Source organism: Acanthaster planci, linkage group LG08 (genome assembly GCF_054643075.1).
Source record: "Acanthaster planci isolate LZ-2023a linkage group LG08, COTS_SCS, whole genome shotgun sequence".
Classification (NCBI taxonomy): Eukaryota; Metazoa; Echinodermata; class Asteroidea; order Valvatida; family Acanthasteridae; genus Acanthaster; species Acanthaster planci.
This window is the reverse complement of record NC_141784.1, coordinates 14,561,939-14,583,033: the sequence shown is the minus strand read 5'-3', so window position 1 is coordinate 14,583,033 and position 21,095 is coordinate 14,561,939. Positions and strand designations below refer to the sequence as shown.

General features: G+C 39.8%; 1 protein-coding gene across 1 annotated transcript in view; it reads left to right on the top strand.

Annotated features, from left to right (window-relative positions):
- Nucleotides 1-20,583, top strand: part of LOC110986064 (serine/threonine-protein kinase Nek9-like) — a 140,467-nt gene extending 119,884 nt beyond the window's left edge. The window contains exons 25-27 of the mRNA XM_022247674.2: nucleotides 8,747-8,848; nucleotides 10,444-10,630; nucleotides 12,022-20,583. Of these exons, the coding sequence (XP_022103366.2) occupies nucleotides 8,747-8,848; nucleotides 10,444-10,630; nucleotides 12,022-12,249 (517 nt within the window). The 3' untranslated portion in view covers nucleotides 12,250-20,583. The remainder of the gene's footprint in view (nucleotides 1-8,746; nucleotides 8,849-10,443; nucleotides 10,631-12,021) is intronic.
- Nucleotides 20,584-21,095: the final 512 nt, after the last annotated feature.

Below are 21,095 nucleotides of genomic sequence, written 5' to 3'. Positions count from 1 at the left end.
AATGTTGAATTGGGCAAACCTAGGGGCCTGATTGCTTCCCACCCCATTTGATTAAGGAATTTGCTTATAAGTTGTGCTTTCTGTTAGCCAATAACTTTAACTGCTCTCTAAGCGAAGGTATTACACCTGAAATCTGGAAAAAAAGCATTTATAGTATCTGTACCAAAGACCCATCCTTCAAGCTTGGAGCGTCTTTGACCCATCTTGTTCACATGTATATTCGCTAAGATTTTTGAAGATGTTGTCATTGAATGGATTCTCAGTAATATAAACTCACCATTAGTAACTGTTAATTTGGTTCATCTATGACCCACTGTTTGGTCAGACTTCTAGATGACATTCACACAGTTCTCGATAAATCACAAAATTCTGTCGTGGTAATTGCCTCTGATTTCAGTCAAGCTTTCAACAGGGTAGATCATAATATTATTGTTAATAAGTTTATCCACTTAATTAGGGGTGACAACTTCCTTAATTCCTTGGATAAGAAGTTTCTTGTCAAACCGGTTACAGGCTGTTTGATACAATGGTGTTCTGTCAACTTGGGAGACTTTGCATGCTGGAGTTCCCCAGGGAACAATTATTGGGCCTATATCATTCCTAGTCATAATCAATGATTTTGATCCTCATCAACTGGACATAAACATTACAAATATGTTGACAATTTGACACTGTCAGACTTTTGCCAATCCTAATAAAAGCTACAGTATGCATGGTGGGCTCAATCACTTTAATACAACAGTGATCAAACTGGAACAAAATGAAACTGTACCCCACTAAATGCCAGTATATGAACATTTGTTTTCAATGCAATCCGACACACATGTCCCCTTTTGTTATATCTGATTTCCAGATTGGCCAAACAGAATGTCTGAAGTTGTTGGTTATGTATATACAAAGTAATTTTAAGTGGGACTCCCAGATTGATAGTCTACGTAGAAATTTTAACCGAAGGCTTTTTTCTTCCAACTCAAAAGAAGCCTAGTTTCTGTTAATGACCTTCTGACAGTGTATGTCATGTGTCAGGCCCACGATCGACTGTCTGTCGACTGGACTGTCTAAGGCATGCATTGTCACTTTAGAGAGACTGCAAAAGAAAACTTTTAGAATTATCTTGGCTGGTGATCCCAGTTCTGCAAAACCCTGTAAAGAAATTTGTCAAGAGTATGGGCTTCCGACTATTGCTGATAAATGAGAACAACTTTTCTTAAACTTTGGCAAAACCTTCTAGCATTCCATAACCTATAGGCATTGGCTTCCTCAAAACTGAATTAACAATTTGCAAAATTCTGATGAGATGTGTACTCTGAAATACCGGACTTACTTATATATAAAGAGCTGTATCCCATCTTTTATAGATGTGCTCGATAAAAGTAATTAACACATGTATGTTTATGCGTCAAGTTTGGGTTTATTGTTGTGTGGTCTGGTTGTGTGTTGATGGTTTACTCTGTTCTGCATAGGTGTATATCTGGGATGAAAGATGGTTGTCTTGTGATAACCTCATGTCTGTTCTCTCTGTCATGATTGTTTTGTTTTTGACTTGTGTCTTTCTTTCTTTGAATCCTGTGCCCTTGTTGCTTCTGTTACTTTTTGATACTCATTTCCTGCCATATTTTGTTGTGATTCATATTTGTAATGTCCCTTGAGTGCCCCTTGAATGTTTGAATGTTTCTAGTCTTAGACCTGTAAAGATAATTGTAAATTTATTTTTTAATCATTGTAATAATTAATTCTACTCGTCCATTTGTCCTTTATATTGTCATTTTAGCTCTGTATTTCTGTGTATTGCTTTTAATGAAATATTTGTATAATTTTATGCAGGTCAACCTTTTTATATATTAATTGTCCTGTTTTAACTTATTCATTATAATGTATTATGTAAATGCAATTCAGCCTCTGGCCGCAATATTTTTATTTCTTAATAAATATACCAATCATAATAATAATAATTAAAGCAAATCTGTGGGTTCAACATTACCCCTTGGGACCAAATTTTTGAACATGATGATACATTAACTCATCAGTACTTTCCGTTGATAACAGTTGGGTGCTGGGCCTTGTAATGCTGTACATAGCTGGGAACCAAATGGGTGGTAGTGCGATTGGCTGTGTGTTATGGTGTGTTCTTGCTCTGGGTTGCTTTTTACACTTTTTTAATTACATGTAACTTCCAATTACACACTGTTTGAGGATACAGTATGTGCTTTTTGCTGAGAAGAGACAAGAGGTCAAACCCCATTGGAGGTTTCCCTTAAAATAATCCTTCAAAGCCACAATTAAGTTCAATACAAACATTTTGCCTTTCTTTCAGACCAGTGTACTTGTGGTGCCAGGGGTAGATCCAGGATTTTTCAAAAGGGAGGCATGAACTAGAAATCTTAGGCTCACAGCCATAAATGAGGGAGGTTGGGTAACCAGAAGCTGAACTGTTGTTTTTTAGGCTTTTGTCACATTTATTAGGCTGGGTCCCTCCCTCTTTTTTCTCCCCTTCCCTCTTTTTCTTCTCTTTTTACTTATTTATTTTTTGGGGTGAAAAAGTAGGGCGTACGATCCCACCCCACCCTGGATTCATCCCTGTGTATTGTGCATTGTGTAGTATGTTCAAGTCTGACACATGCTTGACTGTGATGTGTGCATGCATCATACTCAGTCCAGAGATGAAATGAGATACGTCCACATGGCCCCCCCCCATCTCAGCCTAGGGGGGGAGGGTTCTGGAAAGGAAGATCTAGCAGACTTAATTGTGACAATAGCTGTTTCCTTGCTGTATGGTCTAACTGGCCACCTTTGATACTGTAGTGTAGATAAGGTCACCATCCCTGTGGTGAAGATAAACAATGAAATCTTTGTTGCAGAGGTTGCCAGATTTTTAAAAGAGGAATTTGCCTCATGCTAAAAGTGCATTTTTTCCACAGCTTCCAGTAATGCTAGTGGCAAGCATATTTACCTCAAATTTGTGTCTCCTCCTTCAACAATGCAATGCTGAGAATTTGCCAAATGAACACTTCATCATGCAGTAAATTGACTGCGCATATTTTATAATCTTGGTTTGTCACAAATATGTCAGATAAAATCCATCCCACACTCTCAGTGAACATCATAATCACTTCGTAAATCAACAAATGTGGTAACTACCCTTGCATTTTGGACATTAGGATGATTATGATGGCAAAACAGGAGGTTAAAAGTCTCAAATGGCAGATTTTACTCGGGCTTCACTAATAAGGAGTGGCCACGTTGCAAAGTGCTGCTTTGTTTGGACCATACCATTATCTTAACCTCAAAAAAAGAGCAGGGGCAGGGCAGAACATTTTTTTCTTTTTTTTTTCAACATTTTTGTCGTTATCGTCGCAGTGCAATATTTTCAGGAGTTGAGCCTTTAGGGGTTCTAGAGTAACTCTTTGCAGTCATTTTGACACCATTTTCATAAAAATCAAACATACTATTCTTGCGCAGCGTGCAGTTTCCAGAGACAGGTCAGCCAAAAATGCATACTTTTCCACTGTGGTGCTCAACAAGGGGGAGGGGAATTTCCCTGGCTGTGAGATGGGCCAAATAATCCGGCTCTTTTAGAGTTGAAGGGTAGCTGCAATCAATTTTTATTTAATACAAACCTTCAAAATGCACCTGTGTGTCTCAGGTAACCTAATTTTCAACTTTTGTTTGGCTGTTTCAAAGGGTATATTACCACCTTATTGGTTTTTATGCTAATGAGTATTTCTAAATTCATGATCAAAACTGTGATGTCATCTCAGGAAGGAGCCTCAATGTTCTATTGGTTTGTACACTAAAAAGTCCCGTATTTTTGTAGCTTTTCCTGGATTTAGCTTGCTCTTCTATTCTTTGCTGATTAGTTTTTGGTAATGTGCCTAGCAATAGGAAAGCATCAGTCCCTCTCTCAGAAATGTTTTCAGTTAGTAAATTCTTGTCCCACAATTTGAACAGAAAAACCTAAGCACTGAACCACGTCTTCCCTAAATGACTTCACAGTAACAGTGCCCTCAGTTCCCTGGGAAAGCAGGGATAATTTTAATTGTTTTAAGACATGCACTTTTCAATGCATTTAACCAACCAGGAAAGAAGAAAAAGTTTTCAACACAAAGTTGAAGAAATGTTGCGTTTAAGAAAAATTCAGTGCAGCTACACTTTAAGGGGGTGATAGTGAGATGGTGATATATTCGTGTAAGGTAAACTCCTTTTTATATAGAGAATTTAGTAGAATTGCCACAGCTGATTTTATTAATTCACTCCTCTCTGTCACCTGTTTGTTCCGGGTTGAACCACCAAATGCCTCTGAAACATAGGACACAAGACAAGTGGGTGTCACACCAACAATAGCCTCTGCAGTGTTATGGTTTTTATATGATGAAAATGTTACCGGCTAGGCAGCGTTTTTTTACAGGGAACTGAAACCCATCAATACTAGTGCAGGTAGTTGGGAATTTCCTCTTGAAGTCAGATGGAGCCTGGGAAAAACCTGTGTCTCTGTTCAACCAGATATTCAATTCCATCCAATGGAGATGCAAGAGTCTTTTCCTGTGATGAAGATGCTGTACACCTCTGACTTGCTAACTTTAAATATTCAGCTCAATTCTAAATTGGGTGTGTACCATACCTCCTACATTTCACCAATGTCAAAAAAGTTGATCTGGCACAGTCGAAAGTTGAAAGCACTAGGGCCCAATGAGGCTAGTGCATCCATAGAAGTAGGGTAATCTTGCAACCCTGTGTATTTTAGTATTCAAGTTGGATCATTCATGAAATTGTCAATTGTAAATCTCTTCATCTTAAACCTAACAAAATAACAGTTGTGCTTCCTATTACATTAAAAAACAACATAGGTTGGTGAGGTGAGTGTTATCTTTTTTTCTACTGAAATTTTTGGGTCAACAATTTTAGGGTGGGAATTTTTTTTTATTAAAAAGCTATTTTGATGGTCTATGGTGTACTCCATCAACTGTTTTTTTTCCTGCAGATTCATAACTTCAGGATAGGTCTTGTCAAAGATTGTATCTGAGTCAGAGCTTTCTTGGACAATTATACATTTGTGTTGCAATGACATTTCAAAGAGCTCGTGTCCAAAAAGAAAGCTCACACAAAACAATGTACATAGAGCACTGAAAGCTTATGCGATGATGTTTGACACAACTTAGTGTGCCAGTTGTCACGAAAGCCTGTATCAGTGAAAGCGCAAATGGTCTAACCTTATTTCAAACCGTAAATTCACCATGAAATATGTGCTACCGTGAGTTATAGTGAATAGTGTTATTCACTACTTCCACTCACGCAGGAATGGCTATATTGAGTTCCACTGACATATATATGAATAATGATGTTTCATTATTGGCAGCCAAATACAACACAATGAGCAGCCACCATTTTGTAGAAATGAATTTTTAGAAAGTCCCTTGTCTTGAGATAGCTGCTCGAAGGTGCTGAGACGGTATCCACCTGTGGACATAAGCCTTTGTAGTTGAGAAGTCAATGAAGCCACCTCTGGTTTTGGTGTCACGGTTTATAGTCTGCTCAGTTATTTGGTCAGCAGGGATACTGGCAAAGCCATGGTTATCTGGTCTGTACACAGCAAATTCACCATCAAGGAAGGTAGCGTGGACATCTGGATGAGTTGACAGGTTGTGTTATTCATGAAGTACAAAGTTTTACTGGTTTTAATTTATACATAACAACTTAGAAACCTGTCATTAAGTGCGTAGGGTCAATTCCATGATAACTCACCTTACATTTAGAGTTTGTGCTGCTACCCCGGCGCCAAGTGGTTAATTCTAGAACCACATAATCACCTTTCCTTTGTAATTCACGTTTGTGGAAGGATGATTTATAACGGGTAGTAAAATGGGGAATTTCATACAGAATCGACCAATCCTGCAGAGCAATTGAGTGATATTGCAAAATGAGCCAACTGTGCAAAACATAAGCACCTTCAACGATGTAGTGTTGGTGACCTGCACTGTTGCACACTTATACAACAGTGCAATGTTTACACATAAATTAACACGATTTGAAAATTGGTTGCATTTGCATTTGACAGATACCATCATCTAAAACCAAGTCTACATGTATATGTAAAGCTGAAGCCACAGTCATGGTGCTGGTTACTTCCTAAATAATAAGGCACTATTACAGAGTTTTAAGTCAGTGTTCAGGAAGTAGGTGTTAGTTTATATCAAGATAATGCAGGAATAAAACAGGCCTTAGTTTCATAAATCTTTAACAGACTTCAAATTGATAGCAAAAGTGTAACTGAATTACAGAATAAAGTGCCACTAATCTTTCAAGTCTACTTTCAAGTAATTAGACCTAGGCCTACCATGTTCCAAATTTTCATTGGTAATGGTTTGACACGCTATTGGATTGTGAATGTGCCCATTTATTTTGCCTAAATCTGAACTTTCTCTATCAAATCTTCCCCCAAAAAGCCCTCCTCACAAAATAATATCTCATTAACACATGTTCAAAATGATTTTTGGACCAAAATTCAGATCTTTTACGTTAGATCCTAAACTTATTTAATGGTGACGGCTACCAATCCAGTGACATACAATGCATGCATTGCTTCATTAGCAACCTCGACTCCATGGGCTGTACGTCTCATCCCTTCACAGGGAACCATGATGGCGCGCCAAGATTGTACCCATGGAAATGAGGTTGCGTTATTGGACTAGTTGCTGTCCTTATTAAATATATGTGCGGAGGACTGGGACGGGACAAAAGAGCCAGTCTTCCATGGCAACAGACATGCACCACAGTACATGGCCCAAAAGTGCAAATCGTTTGTTAAAGAAAGGCAGGATCAGAAGTGAAAGGTCTCAATTTTGCCAAAACCAGCTTGTACATGGTCTAAAAACCATCGTGATTGTATGTTAGTGTGGTATTATTTAGTGTGAATGGCTTGGGGAATATTTTATTTACAAGGTCCACTTTTAGGCAAAATAAATGTGGACATTCAGAATCCCATAGCATTTCAAACCAATGAAAATATGGTACTATGAGACATGCGAATGGAGTGGAGTGTGACTCACAGTTCTGGGAGTATGTTGTTAACCACTTAAGAATACACATAGGGCCCATATGAAGTTGTGTACATGGTGTAGGGGTGAGCAACGTACACTCAGTCAAAGCCATCAAAGTAATCATTTGAGTCAAATTCAACTCAGTTAATCCAACTAAAAATGGCCTATTCAAACCAAATTGATTTTTGAATTGGATGTAATTGGAATGAATTGGGTCTAAGTGGCAATTAATTGGTTTCAGTTGGTATGCTTTCTCTCTGTTTGTTTTCGTCTATCAATTAGAAATTTCAATTGGGATGCAACTGGTTCCAATTGGTTTGCTTTCAGCTTGTTTCCCCATCAAGTGTTTTTTTCAAATGGGACTGAATTGGTATTGAAATGATTTCATTTGGTTCTTCAGTTGGTTACAATTTGATTAAATAGGCATTCAAATGGTCCAACTGAGAAAAGGTCCGAATTGACCATTCAAACCAATTGAACCCAATTGGATTCCAATTGATTCCAAGCAAAAGTAATTGGTTATTGAATTGGTATGTGAATTGGATCCAATTGGTATGTGAATTGGATCTAATGGGTGAGTGAATTGGTCTCAATAGGTAAATGAATTGGTTATTTTCAGTGGGGAAGACTCACCCGCAGACACATCTCCTCTCCTTTGCTTGTTTCCTGTTTGTTTTAGTTTATTCACTTTGCAAAAATGTTGGTAGCAACACCTGTGATAACCGGCTTCGCTAGACAAAGGCCAACAGGGGGTACAGGCGGCAGTGCCAGTGGATGGAATGTTACCACTGAAGTCTAGGCCGAACTTCTGGGTTAACTTTTCTGTGATTTTAGCCCCTCTAGAACCTGATAGTTTTGCCCAATAAGAGCTACAGCAGAGAACTTTTTCCAAACTCGTATCAGTGAACTCATCTTTCCTGTTTTGTCTTTAAGGGCGTGTATGCAACACGTTTTTTATCAAATGATACATTGGACACAATACAGCAATCCATTGTGAACGCTGTGTTTGATTGTATTTACCATTGCCATTCGTGAAGTATGTGAAAGGGGCTGACCATCACATGATTTAATTGGCTGATAACCAACTAAACGATGATGTCATCATTTTTCCCGTAACTTTCTGATCATGAAACGGTTTCAGTTTTTCAAATTTAACCCTAACCCCCTGGGTTGTATGTAAAATTATATTGAAATCTGAGGATTTGGGACTGTTACGGTTAATAATCAAACATGCAGGAGTTGTGCCTAGAACACTATCTTTTGCCATTTTTATATGTTTTAGTGACATTCGGTCAACATTTTGTTTGGTGCAAATCCAGGGATTGCAGTTTTAGATACTTTGTTCGGTCATCCTATGGTCAATAAATGGGCAAAATACATGGTATTCAAGCAAGAGAGACACTGTTGTTTGCGTTACATCAGGATGTGTTTGTATGGGCGAACCATGACAATCCTGTGCAGGCTGAACATCGTCCAACTTTGCCAACTCTCTGCATCCATGTTTGTAACAGTTACGATCATACATTGCTATATTATTTTGTGCCACTTGGCACGGGGAACTTAGCTTCAGGCATATCATTGTCCCTTTATAAGGATTCTCTTCATATTTCATACTTCACCTTGAATGGTTAGATGAGTGGCGGTGATGTTAATGTGTAAAGTTGGTGAATGTTCTAAATATACATGTAATGTTGCTATTGTTTACATTTAAGACGTGGTGCTAGCACTCCAGGTGTATCTGCACAGAAGCAAGCAGTTGGAGGTTCTCGACCTCTTAATCGGATCAGAGCAGGTCGTGGGAGAGCACGCACAAGGTATGCTTGTAGCAGCAATCAGAGTCTTTTGAGTAGTTTGTAAACATTGTTTTATAAGTTACCACAAATAGAAGGAAGCATTGCTTCGATTTATATGAAAGCTTAAAAAGGTGTCAATAAACAAATGCAAAATGCTACTTTACACACTACTGATTTTTTTTCCTGATAAGCCGTATTGAAATATAATTGGAATTACATGTATGATACAGTTCTGAGTGAAAATGCATGAAAATATCTGAAAAGTGTAAATCATTAAAAGCACAACCATGGAGAGGATCATTCCATGTCTATTAGTAACAATTTTCACCCTGTTACTGATTGGAACATATGTAATGTTATTGATTCCCAGTATGAGAAACCCCAAAATCATTTTGTTTTTATTTTTAATATTTCTCTTGTTTATTTATGAGGTATGACTCAATGATTTTTTGACAAAGTTGGATAACCGTCAAACTTTGAACTCTGGGATCTCAAAACACATAGCACCAAAGCAAAGTGAAATATTATTTGAGAGCTCTTTGGATAGTCTCTGTATCTCACAAAATGAACCAAAATCATTACATCAAGTGTAGAGAAAATACATAAATGACTTTCTGCCTCAAATGACAAAAGTACTATGCCCCGAATTCTGCATTTTTTCTGTAAAAGTTAGCTTCTGATTTCAGTAATGATCTTGAAAAGATTTGATGGGTGCATCAAGTCGACATGTTTCTGAAGAGGATTTGCGTTAGAAAAAAAAAAGAGACCGCGCAAAATTTTATCATGCAGCCATGTTTCTGTTCAAATCATGGTCAGAGAAAAGTGCTTCCAAATGTTTGTGAAGCACAGCTGAAGTGGGAAGTAGTTTACATACATTGACAAGCACTTTGTATGGGCAGTCATACCATGTCTTTGGTTGGCAAATCTCTTGCCTTCAATTACACAAGTGCTTCATCACTGTTTAAGGAATGAGGCAATTTAGTTTTAGTAGTGGTAAAAGTATTTGTTTTAATGTTTTGGTGATGCCCGAGATATGAAATTTTGAACTGTTCTTTTGCCTTTCTACTGTTGGCTGGTCATGGTTTGTCAACTTTATAAAAACCTTTGCTCCAGCAAGGCACTATGCATTGAAGCAAAAATCAAAGTGCGCAAAACACATCATTTTTATGTAAAAAATAACAGTCCTCAATCCCCGAACAGGTGAAGATTGACAATTGTGAGGGTTAAAGAACATGAATTTATTCTTCCAGATATCTGGACAGAGGACATCTGGAGATTTGTTTTCACACTGTGTCCTTAGGCTTTATTTTCCACAATCACTGTACAATAGTTTACTGTACTCCACAGGTAGTTTTGTTATTATCATTCATTACCAGCAAGATTCAACTTCTAGAATGGTGTCAAACTGGCATGTAATTTCATCAAGTGACCTTTGTCTCAGGGCATAAAAGTAGTTAAATTCTATGATTTGGGCACGTCGGTAATATATTCCAATCGAGAAAATTTCCTTTTGAATACATTTGAGAAGTATTCTTAAAAGTTAAAAATTCTTAAAAGATTTCACCACAAGTGATATTTATAGGTTTCCTTTCTGGTGTTTCACTTAATATTTATAGTTCCTGGACAATAGATGGATCACTTCGTGATGGAAGAAAAGGAGAATCAAAACTTCAAGAAGAAAATTTGAAATTGGAATTGATAAGAATTAAAGAAGAGAAACAACAAATGTTGGGTGAAATACGGCAATTGGAAGAGAAGCAGCTGCAGCAAGAAATGGAAATAAAAGCAGCACAAATTGCGGAGGTAAATATTCTTATTTTTTGTTTTGGGGGCTCAAAATTTGGCCAAAACTCTGGCAAGATAGTTCATTTTAGTATTGTGCCCAGTAATGACCCTACAGAAATATTACAGTCTCATACATGGATGTCTTATGGATGCACATTTGTGGATTGTGCTAGATATAGCATTTCCAGTATACTATTTAACAATTGTTGACTGCTGTGATGTGGGATATATTTTAAAAACCTAAGGCATGAAGCCAATTAAGTGTGCTGTATGGCCCATGGGTGCCAGAAACATCATATCGCACGTCTAGGCAGTCAACACTTGTTTTGTAAGTACCTCTGTCTTGAATCCTTTGAAACATTTCCCCCATCTGATGAAGTGTCTTATTAAGTTGATCAATAGGCCCTATGTACTGATGACGTCACACTTTGTTTACATGTGCACTTTCCTATGGTGCCAGTAGGGACCCATGGTCCACTGAGCACCGTAGGAAAGAACACAGTGTGGCTTTATCAGTACTGAGGTCTATTGCCTTGCGCCATTGCCACACAGAAAGTTATACTAAGAATATGGACTCTGTGCAATATGATAAAAAACTTCTCGTAAATGGATTTGATGCAGAATCACTGCTACATTATATGTGACATAGAGAACTCCACCAACACCTGATGATATTGTTCATAGGCCTGTTCACTGCTCCCACTACAGTTAAGCAAGAATGAGGGTTATTGCATAGCAACTTCACTCATTGGGGAAGTGAATATGGATTGTTTTGGGAGGAATCAGGATCATATTTTTTGAGTTATGTTTCCTCTGTTTTTAAATTAGCTTCCAGAATCTTTGAGTCAGTTGTCATGTCTTACCAGTGTCATCACAGAGTACTGAGGTGTGATGTCATTTTGAATGTAGTGCAAATTAATGGAGTACGCACGTGTGTTGGTTCACTCGCTGGTTTTGGTGAAAATACCTTTTACATGCATACACTTATTGTGTGAGTGAAATATTCACTTTGATACTCTATAGAGTACTGAAGAGACTACATCTCACACACAACTGTATATGTTTACAAGGAATTGGTGCAAGAACCAGAGCGGAAGCAACACGTGTATGTTCTCCATTTGTTTGCACTGCACTCTCTGGTTCGGTGCTGTATTGTAACTCCCTAGCAACGTTGCTGTACTGAGTGCCGTGAGGATACCAACAACTCCAAATGTGTGGGCAGTGTTTGTGCTTTTCTTCCTCATGCTTGTGCTTTTGACCTCATAGAGATGTATTTCTTGTCCAGTCTACTATGGCTGTGTTTGTCCACAAAATATGTAAAAGCCTTCCAGGGCTAAGTTTATGACATTTAGCCTAAATCATTTAGTAAATGTAACTTGGGCTCTTTTGGTTGCTTTTCTTTATATCAGGAGAGAGAACGTGTAATGAAGCAAGAAATTCAAAATTTACGGGAGGAACTTAATTTGCAAACTCAGAAAATGGCTGCAAACAATGATCTTGTACTAAATCTTCAAGAGCAACTTGTTAAGCTGCAGTCTAGTCATTTACGGCAAGATGCAAGGGAAAAACGAACTGCAGCAGGGACTCAGAAGAAAAGTGTATCCGTTAGTCAAAGCAAAGTGTGTGCTGTCAGCTAAATTGCAATCTTCCAAGGATTACAGGTTGGAGACGTATTTTGGAAACTAAAGGGTCACATCGACAGGAAATTTGCATTTTCTCAATTCTTTAACAAAGTGACATTTGTAGCCTATGGGGCCTTACCTACCCAAACAGTCACTACATATGGAAATTTCCCTTGCACCTATTTATTGTTCGCTGAAAAGATTCAATCATCGGTGATGCACCCTGACCTCCCACAGTGCAACATGATCTCGTCACCGTGATTGTCCTTTTATCGATTCCGTAACGTAACAGACATGTCTCTCTAGGCATCTTTGATTTATCGAGTTTCCGTTTTCACTACACAGTTCTGTGTCAATTTGATCATCCATCCTTCCTTCTTGAATAAAGTATTACCTTAATTTTCACACTTCATGCGGTAAGCATGTTTTTCTGGTGTATATTTGTGTTCTTTTCTCATCCTTATTTTCCTTGTATTTGCACTCTGTTGACTGTGGATGACCACTTGAGCAGGGGCACTGCCAGGATCTGGTATGGCCCCCTGTCTCCTTGGTCAATCATTGGCCTGGCGAACCATCCAGGACTCCTGAGGGAGTACCCTACCAGGCTGCCCTACCACCACAGAGAACTTACTACACCTTTCACCGGCCATGGTCCAGAGGAACACACGCAGCACTCGTGCCAGTGTTCCCCCAACAACTCCGTAGAGCATCAGCTGCCATTTGACATCAGTCAAAAAGACCACTTCTCTGGCGGCCTCCGAGCGTACTCTCTCTTACTCAGAGACTTAAGCTTATAGACTGGGCTCTCCATAAATGGGGCACCCAGCCAATCTCCCTCTGGTACTATGCAGCCCACCAAACTTCTACATCATCAGGGCTTCAAGTCACTGCAGCCCGGCTTTCAACTGGGCCTCTCTAGGCCCTACTTCTCTGGGTCCTTCCGCCCAATGCTCCAGTTCCCACTGTAATCGACTGGGAATGCTCCCCAGGTGCTCTGCCTACTGTGGCCCTGTCTGCCGCCTCCACCGCCGGGTTGCCCACTACGAGGAAGAGCAAACACAAGTGCTCCTCATCTTCATCCAATGCCTCCAAACCGGCCAAGAAGCACTGCTACGATCAGCATGACCAGAAGGCTTGGATGTTGGCCTTTCAATCTATCAATATGGCCCTTACCTCCATTGCCCATCACCTCAACAACAGACCACCTCCAGCCTCCACTGCCCTGGACCCGTCCTTCTGCTCCCGCCGTCCTCGACCACAAGCTGCCTTGACATCGACCCGGACTCCACACTGGGGTCACACTACCCAGGCATTTTCTTACAAGAATGGTCTATACCCCCACCGTGCAGGGATCGGAACTACAGTAAAATCTCGATAAGTCGAAGCCTGTTAAGTCGAAACTCCATGTACCTCGACGTCTTTCTGTATTCTCAATAAAAGAATAGGCCTTTATGTACAATAAACTATCCGTAACTCAAAACGTTAATACCACTAAAGCCGCTTATCTCGAAGTTTTGGCAGGCCAATTTAAAAAAAAACACTGAAGAGGGGTGAATAAAAAGTGATGAAAGAATGCTTGCCTTCATTATGAGTCATTACTGTCACGCGCACGACTTTTCTTTGATGAGCCGAGCATGTTCACACGTGCATCAACTGCAACCATAAAATAAGGCCATGTCCAAAACGGGCTCCAGAGCTATGGCTATGCCTATTGTCTGCGCGTCTCAATGCATTTCCAATAGAGTGAATACCAAGACCTAGCTCTAGACAAGAGATTCGGATACAGCCTAAATCAGGCATGAATGATGCGCCCTCAAGCGCTTTGTACATGTATCACGTGACCCAGTACGGAAACCCTGACCGACTGGCCCACGCACTGTGTTATGCGGTAACAGCCCGATCAAGCAAAGCAAATGACTGAATTCTCAAGACATAGACACAAATACCGGTACATAACTTCATTGGTTTATTGTTTATTAATGTGCCACATAAAAACATGTTTAATGATGATGCTTGAAGAAAACTTGCACAGTAGGGATAGCCTAAAATCCACTTCGTGTTCGACTCAAACTGCTGTAAGCCAGTAAGGTTGCATGTGCACTGAAGCGTGTAACTTGCAATAACTCAAACGTAGGATAACTTGAGGTTTTCCTCCATTTCCCTGAGCTTTGACTTGTCAAGATTTTACTGTACATTCGGCCCTGTCCCCAACTGGACAACCAACAGTCTCTTCCAAGGAAAAAGAGGTCGATTCTATCAGTGCTCTTACTCCAGCCGAGGCTCCTCTCCATCTTCTTCAATGGGACATGATTCCAATACTTCTTGGCCTGCCTGCAGCCACTCCATCGGAGGAGGATTCCAGTCACAGCTCGTTCAAATGACGCTCGACTCGACAAGATGCTTCTGGGCCAATCTTTCCCAAACTCTCCCTTGATTGCTCCTGCATGGAGATGTAAATCCCTCACCAAAGCCAAGCAATGGCGTGCACTTCCCAACTGAGCTGCAGCTTTCTTCTATTCCCAATGGAGGATTTCAAGAATTTCCTGTCAGTTCTGGACCTTCCCATGCGGCCAAAGACAAGATTAGTGCAGACTTGGGAAGACCACTTGCTCAGGGAATTTGCCGGGACAAGGATAAAGCCCTACTGGAGCTAAAGCTCGCAAAGCTCAACAAAGCCTTCTGCTTTGGACTACGATGCACCGCCTACCTCTTCCTCCTGTCGGAATACATTACCCGTGCATGCGAGGAGAACTCACCAGTTTCCCTGGACTTTGCAGTCCTTGCTCTCCTGGGCCTTGACAAGAAACTGTAACATGCAACAAAAAAAATTCAAACAGGTTGCTTGAATATCCTGCCTAACGACTTTGACAAGAAGGTCCAATGCCCTCGATGTCATACACATTCCCCACGAGGGTGTTAAGATTCATCTCCAGCAACTTCCTCTCTTCAGTGAAGACCTTTCCACCAGCTGGAAACCAAGGCAAAGTGCATTGATACCTTGAAGAAGATATCCCTCTGCAAAATCCCACCTTCAATGTTGCAGCAACCTCTGCCGCGTAGTTCCACAACATACATAACATGCCATGTGTTTTGTACCAGAACAATGCACCCGAGAGCATGGGCTACAGACGCCTTTCAAATTGGACTGGCCTATTAGCATACGCCTTCTCCCAATCTCTCGGGTCTCACGGGTCATCTCCAAAATACAAGAACACTGTCAGATTCTGCTAATGGCTTCCTTCTGGACACGTCAACCATGGTTCCCTTGACTGATGAGACTCCTAGTCCATCGGCCGTTCGTCCTTCCAAAGAGACCAGACATTTTCTGACAGCCAAAATCGGAGATACTCCAGCCAGCATCCGAAGATCTTCACCTAACGTACTGGACATTGTCCAACGAAACTTCCACTCGGTGGGACTTTCTAGCAATACTGCAGCCATGGCCACATGGGGGCGACAGTCTTCCACCTGCAAGGTGTACGACAGCAGAATACGACATTTCGCTACGTAGTATGACGAACATGCTGTGGCTCCAACCAATGCTCCACTGAGGGCAGTCACAGACTTCATGTACCTTTTTCATTCTGGTTGACAAGTTTCCACAATCCGTTATTACAGATCAGCTCTGGCTGCCATCCATTCCGGCTTTAAAGATGGATCCAACATTTCCAATAATGCTGCCCTTCACCATCTCCTACATGTTTATTCAATGCATGTAAAACATTTAGTGCTGTCCATGAACCTGAGTACAGTCCTGTGGATGCTCAGCGGTGCCCCCTTTGAACCTTTAAGTAAAGCCTCCCTGATGCGTACCAGCATTAAACTGGCCTTACTCCTGGCCGTAACTACTTCCAGAAGGGGATGTGAGCTTCAAGCCCTTTCCGTTGCTGAGGGACATCTACAGTAAGAGCCACACAGCGTCATTCCTTCTTTCAATCCACCACATTGTACAGACAATTGCTTCACATACGGGAGATGAAGAGGACAAATACTGGTGCCCAGTTTGTGTCCTGAAGTGGTACCTTGCCAAGACCAAGAATATGAGAGGTACAGTTTCCTAACTATTTATTACCTCTACCAAACCAACATCGCCCAGCAGCAAAAGACACTATAGCACGCTGGATAGTCTCGGCCATTAAATTCGCCAACCCAAACTGGCCATCACATCCTGATAACCAGAGCCAGCACTATATCAGAGCCCATCATGTAAGAGCAGTATCTACTTCTTGGCCTTACTGGAATTTTCATTGCGGACATCTGTTAGGCTGTGTGCCAGAAGTAGTACATTCACCCCTTGCAACCTGAGGGATATCTTGCAGAGTGACTCCGCACATGGCAAGACGATTCTACTATCAGCAGCAAGGAAGTCTTGGGCTACCAGAGGCTGAGTGCAGGAACAGTCAGTGTGAAGATCCTTTCTTGGTGAATTTATTATTTATTACTCCTTAGTACAGTAGAACAAATTAATTATAATGAGGCGCTTCGGACCTCACAAATTGCCTTGTCACAATAGTTTTTCTTGCATCAACGGTGTCTTCTTATCTGTGTTTGACTGTACACTACTTAGTGCATATTATTGTGCTCATGACTAACACTTTCGGATCATCGCCAACCCCTCCCCCAGGTCAGTGTCACTCTGCCTGTGTAGTGACTGTTTGGGTTGGTGGGGCCCGGTAGACTCCTCCCCCACATTAAGTGTGGGTTAGATCTACAAGAGCATACCTACCCAAACAGTCCTCTCCCACCAATCCTCCCTGCTTTTGGCTCCAATTCGTTTGAGTCACTTTCGAAAAGAAGGACAATCATGGCGACAATACTGCATTGCAATGTGGGAGGTCAGGTCACCACGGATGATCGAATCTTTTCAGTGAATAATAAATAGGCACGAGGGAAACATACATATATGAAGTGACTGCTTGGGTAGGTATGCTCTAGTAGACCTGACACACTTAACATGGGGGAGGATTCTTTCCCAGCAGTTTATGTGAATCAAAACAGTTACTTAACAGGTATTCAGTTCTTATTCTTCATTACTCAAATTGTTGAAGATATGAATCACTAGCATACCTACTGGACTTAATTGCAGTATGTGTATTTTCTCATGTTGAAGTTAACATCATTGTGGTAATTTCTGCTCCTCATATACATTTGATGTCTGTGAAGTGCATGTGTAAGATCATTTTGTTCAGCTAAATCAAGATATTTCCATTAGAAAGATTAGATTGTGTGGCTTATCAGCCTAGTGTACTTGTAATATTCAGGCAAACAAATGCCAATAATAATTCAGTTAGATTTGAAGTATTGTAAGGCTTCTACTGAAGACTTTGAGGGGATTAAAACCTTGAAATTATACAAAAGTTTGTGGGGATGGGATCTGCCTCTGTTGAAGTTCTTTGCCTCTCTGTAGCAAATTGAATCTTGGCTCAAATGCTAACCCTGAACCAAAGAGTGACATTTTGATTTTCAATTTAGAATTCCAAATTGTTTCAGCTTTATTTCACTGACCAGCACAGTTACAATGTTCATAATTCCTGAATCTGAAAAATGTAGCACTGGAAGAAGTTTTGGTCTGTAAGTCTGGCCTTTATTTCCAGAGTTACTGAGGGTATGTTTCATATGCAAAGCCAACTACTAAATCAAAACTTACCTAATCTTTGAAATGATTTATGAGATAAACAAAACCTTGTACAAACATCAACATTAACCCCTTCCTGCCGGGCGACCTATTTTCGAGTACATAGGCTTTATATGCAGAGAAGGGGAGCCCAGAACTGGGACAAAAGAGTTGGGCCTTATAACAAAAGACTGTGCTCAGCACAAAAGACTGAGCTGCTGGGCATTACTGACATTTTGTCACTCTCAATAGTGGAGAAAATTCAGCCTTATTTTGAGTATACCAGGGTTTGAGGCATTTATAGTGAGCGGCTTACCACCGGGGACAAAAGCTCTCCACCACCGCAGTGATGAGCCACACAGCACGCCAATCTGGCCCCTATTGAAAAGAGGTCAGCAGTGCACTGTGCCGTTTTCGGGAACAGAAGAATCTTACGTAACACCCCACAATCTAGGCTCTTTTTCCAGTGCTGCAAGCCTGGCTGAAATATTCAGGAGTCAATGATTTTTACCTGTCAGCTTTAGAATATTGCCCAAAGAGTCCTTCATTTTGGTATTAACAGCCCTTAAATGAAATGATGAATTTTTGAAGGACTTTGAAAATGGAAAATATTGAAAATGAGCCGGCATCTTGTCTTGCTCAAGAAAAATCCACCCGGCAGCAAGTGGTTTATGCCAAGATGCTTGGCATTACCCCAGCCCAACATCTAGCATTATCCATTGCCTCTTGTAATTACAAATGTGGTTTGGTCTTGCAGGACGGGGCATATGAATCATACTTTATATAGTGACACCTTGATTTCAGCAGTAAACTTAGCCGGTTGACTCCTCCCTACGGGTACCTCATGAGGCTGGCTTCCCACTGATGAGCTTATCTTTATAATGCCACTCTGATACCGTCAAATGTCAAACCTGATACTGGCATTTTGAGGTCAATAATTACAAACATGTGATATAGTTAGAATATAGTTTTTCTATAGCGATACACCATGACCACAGTTTGTAATGTGGCGCTCTTGACAACTTTTTATTCCTTAACACAATTTTGCTAAGGTGTTCTTGGGAAATTTTGAAGTGTAGCAATAAGTGAATATATCTGGGAAAAAAAAGCACTTTCCAGCTCTGTGCAGCATAAAAGAAGCAGCAATGTAGTCTGAAAGCCCTCCAGCAGAACTTAAAAGAAAGTTCATTTTCTGAAATGTGAAACTTATGCATTATGTTTTTACCATAGTTAAAATCTCATTTGATTAGCAAAACGTCATGCTTTTTCTGACATCTCAAAAGATCTGATGATGTTCTTTCAGGTAACCCAGTGTTTTCAACTTACACAAATGCTCACTGTTTTTCTATTTCTTAGTTATCTTGCACATTGAATTATATTTTATGTGTTTTCTGCTTTCCACAGTGTCAGTTTTCAGCAACATCTTCAAATAGAGTTGTAATGATTCAATACATGTACTTACAACTCTTGAAAGCTCTGGTACAAATGGGAAACTGACCTGACTTAATTTGAATAGCTGATAGTAAATGACTCAAGTTGTTCATCAGAAGACTCAACGTGATTGTTATATGTGATACAAAAATACCGATGTCAAGTACATGCAGTTTTGGTTACTACCCCCAGGATGTGCCCACAACAGAGTTATATTCTGATATCAATATATTGGAGTCTCTTGATGATTTGTTTACAAAAGATGGTTTATAGCATTTGCCAGCTTGTTTCCACATTTCTTATAAGTTTACTTTGATAATCATATCAAAAAGTAAGTTTTTGCAACATTTTTATACATCTGTATAGTACATTTTAATTTTCACATTAACATTTTCACATTCGATTCTGTTGAACAATGAGGAAGACTTTGTTTGTTCGGTGGTATGTATTTTGGCATTGCAAACTTCCTATATGTACTCTCATATGTAAATTCTGTGTTTTAATTAAACTGGAATATCTGTGGGAAAAAGCAAGTTTATTTTGTGTCTAGAGTCCTCCAAATGAGTCTTAAAGACAAGTTTTTAGTAATTTTGGTTTGCATGACAGAGCAAACTCAGTACTTTATTTTGATGTACCAGTCAGTTTCGCAATATGACAAAAGTGAAAATTGTTGTGACTGGAAAATATTAAGGGATCCTGTTGATTTATACATGTGTTTGTATTTTGGTTTTTCAAAGCTTGTAACACAACAGTAGCTTTTGTGATGTCTGACTGTTTGGTAGGTTGGGTCACATTTTGTTTATGATTGTAGTAATTTATTATCAATTTTACATGCAGATACTGTCTAAAGGTTTCTAATGTAATATTTATTTACACCAATGTCCAATCTTATCACAAGTTTGATCCATTAGTTTTTTGTTCAATTGGTCTTTCTGATGGTAGCTGGTAACAACTTCACTGAAGTCATGGCATTGAAAAAATTTAATCACCATGGACTTGAAAATTCATATCATTTGCCAGGATTCTGAAGCATTTTGGAGCCTAAACTCTTTTTTGAGAACTTTGAGCTCCTCAGGACATTTAAGACCTGTCTATCCCACAACACATTACACTGTCTGTATATCAGAACTTGTCTGAATCCTCTTCTATTCTCCATGTTTTAAACTGGCTTCAGCTCTAAATTGACATGAATTACCAGTTTTACAAGACTTATGTAGCGTGCTTCTACCTACTTCACTGATGTGCAAATAGCAACATGTAAATTCTTTCAACCCATGAAATAAAGACTGAATGTTGTAACAAAACACTGTTCAAGACAGCAATTTTTCAGATTCATAATTTCTGATTTGCCTTTCTTTTTATAACTTCTGGTTGTGACAGTTGGTCCCTGCAACTTTCTTGTTACAATGTGCAAATGCAGAAAAGCTCTATGATCTGTCCTGGAACAGTCATAGACCTCTTGTTTCTTCTTGTTCTGCCAAAACCCTTTTATTTTTTTACAGGGTTTTTCTGCGCGGCACTTTAGTCCCTTTGCAAGTTTGTATCTTCATCAAAGTTGCATCAGGCAAAGATCCTGAAGCAATAATGTGCCGCAAAGCATTACGTCATGATGACACCATCACCTGATTTTTTATAGAATTTTGAATATTTGATTTCTCCTGTAGGTTTTGTACATGCTTTCAACAATCAGACACTTTTATCAAACAGAATATATACTAGGTACAAACTCTTACTCCACCAGCTAAGATGTGCCTTCCTCCCTGAAGCCACAATGACATCATCAGCTGATTCTTTATAGAATTTTGAATATTTAATT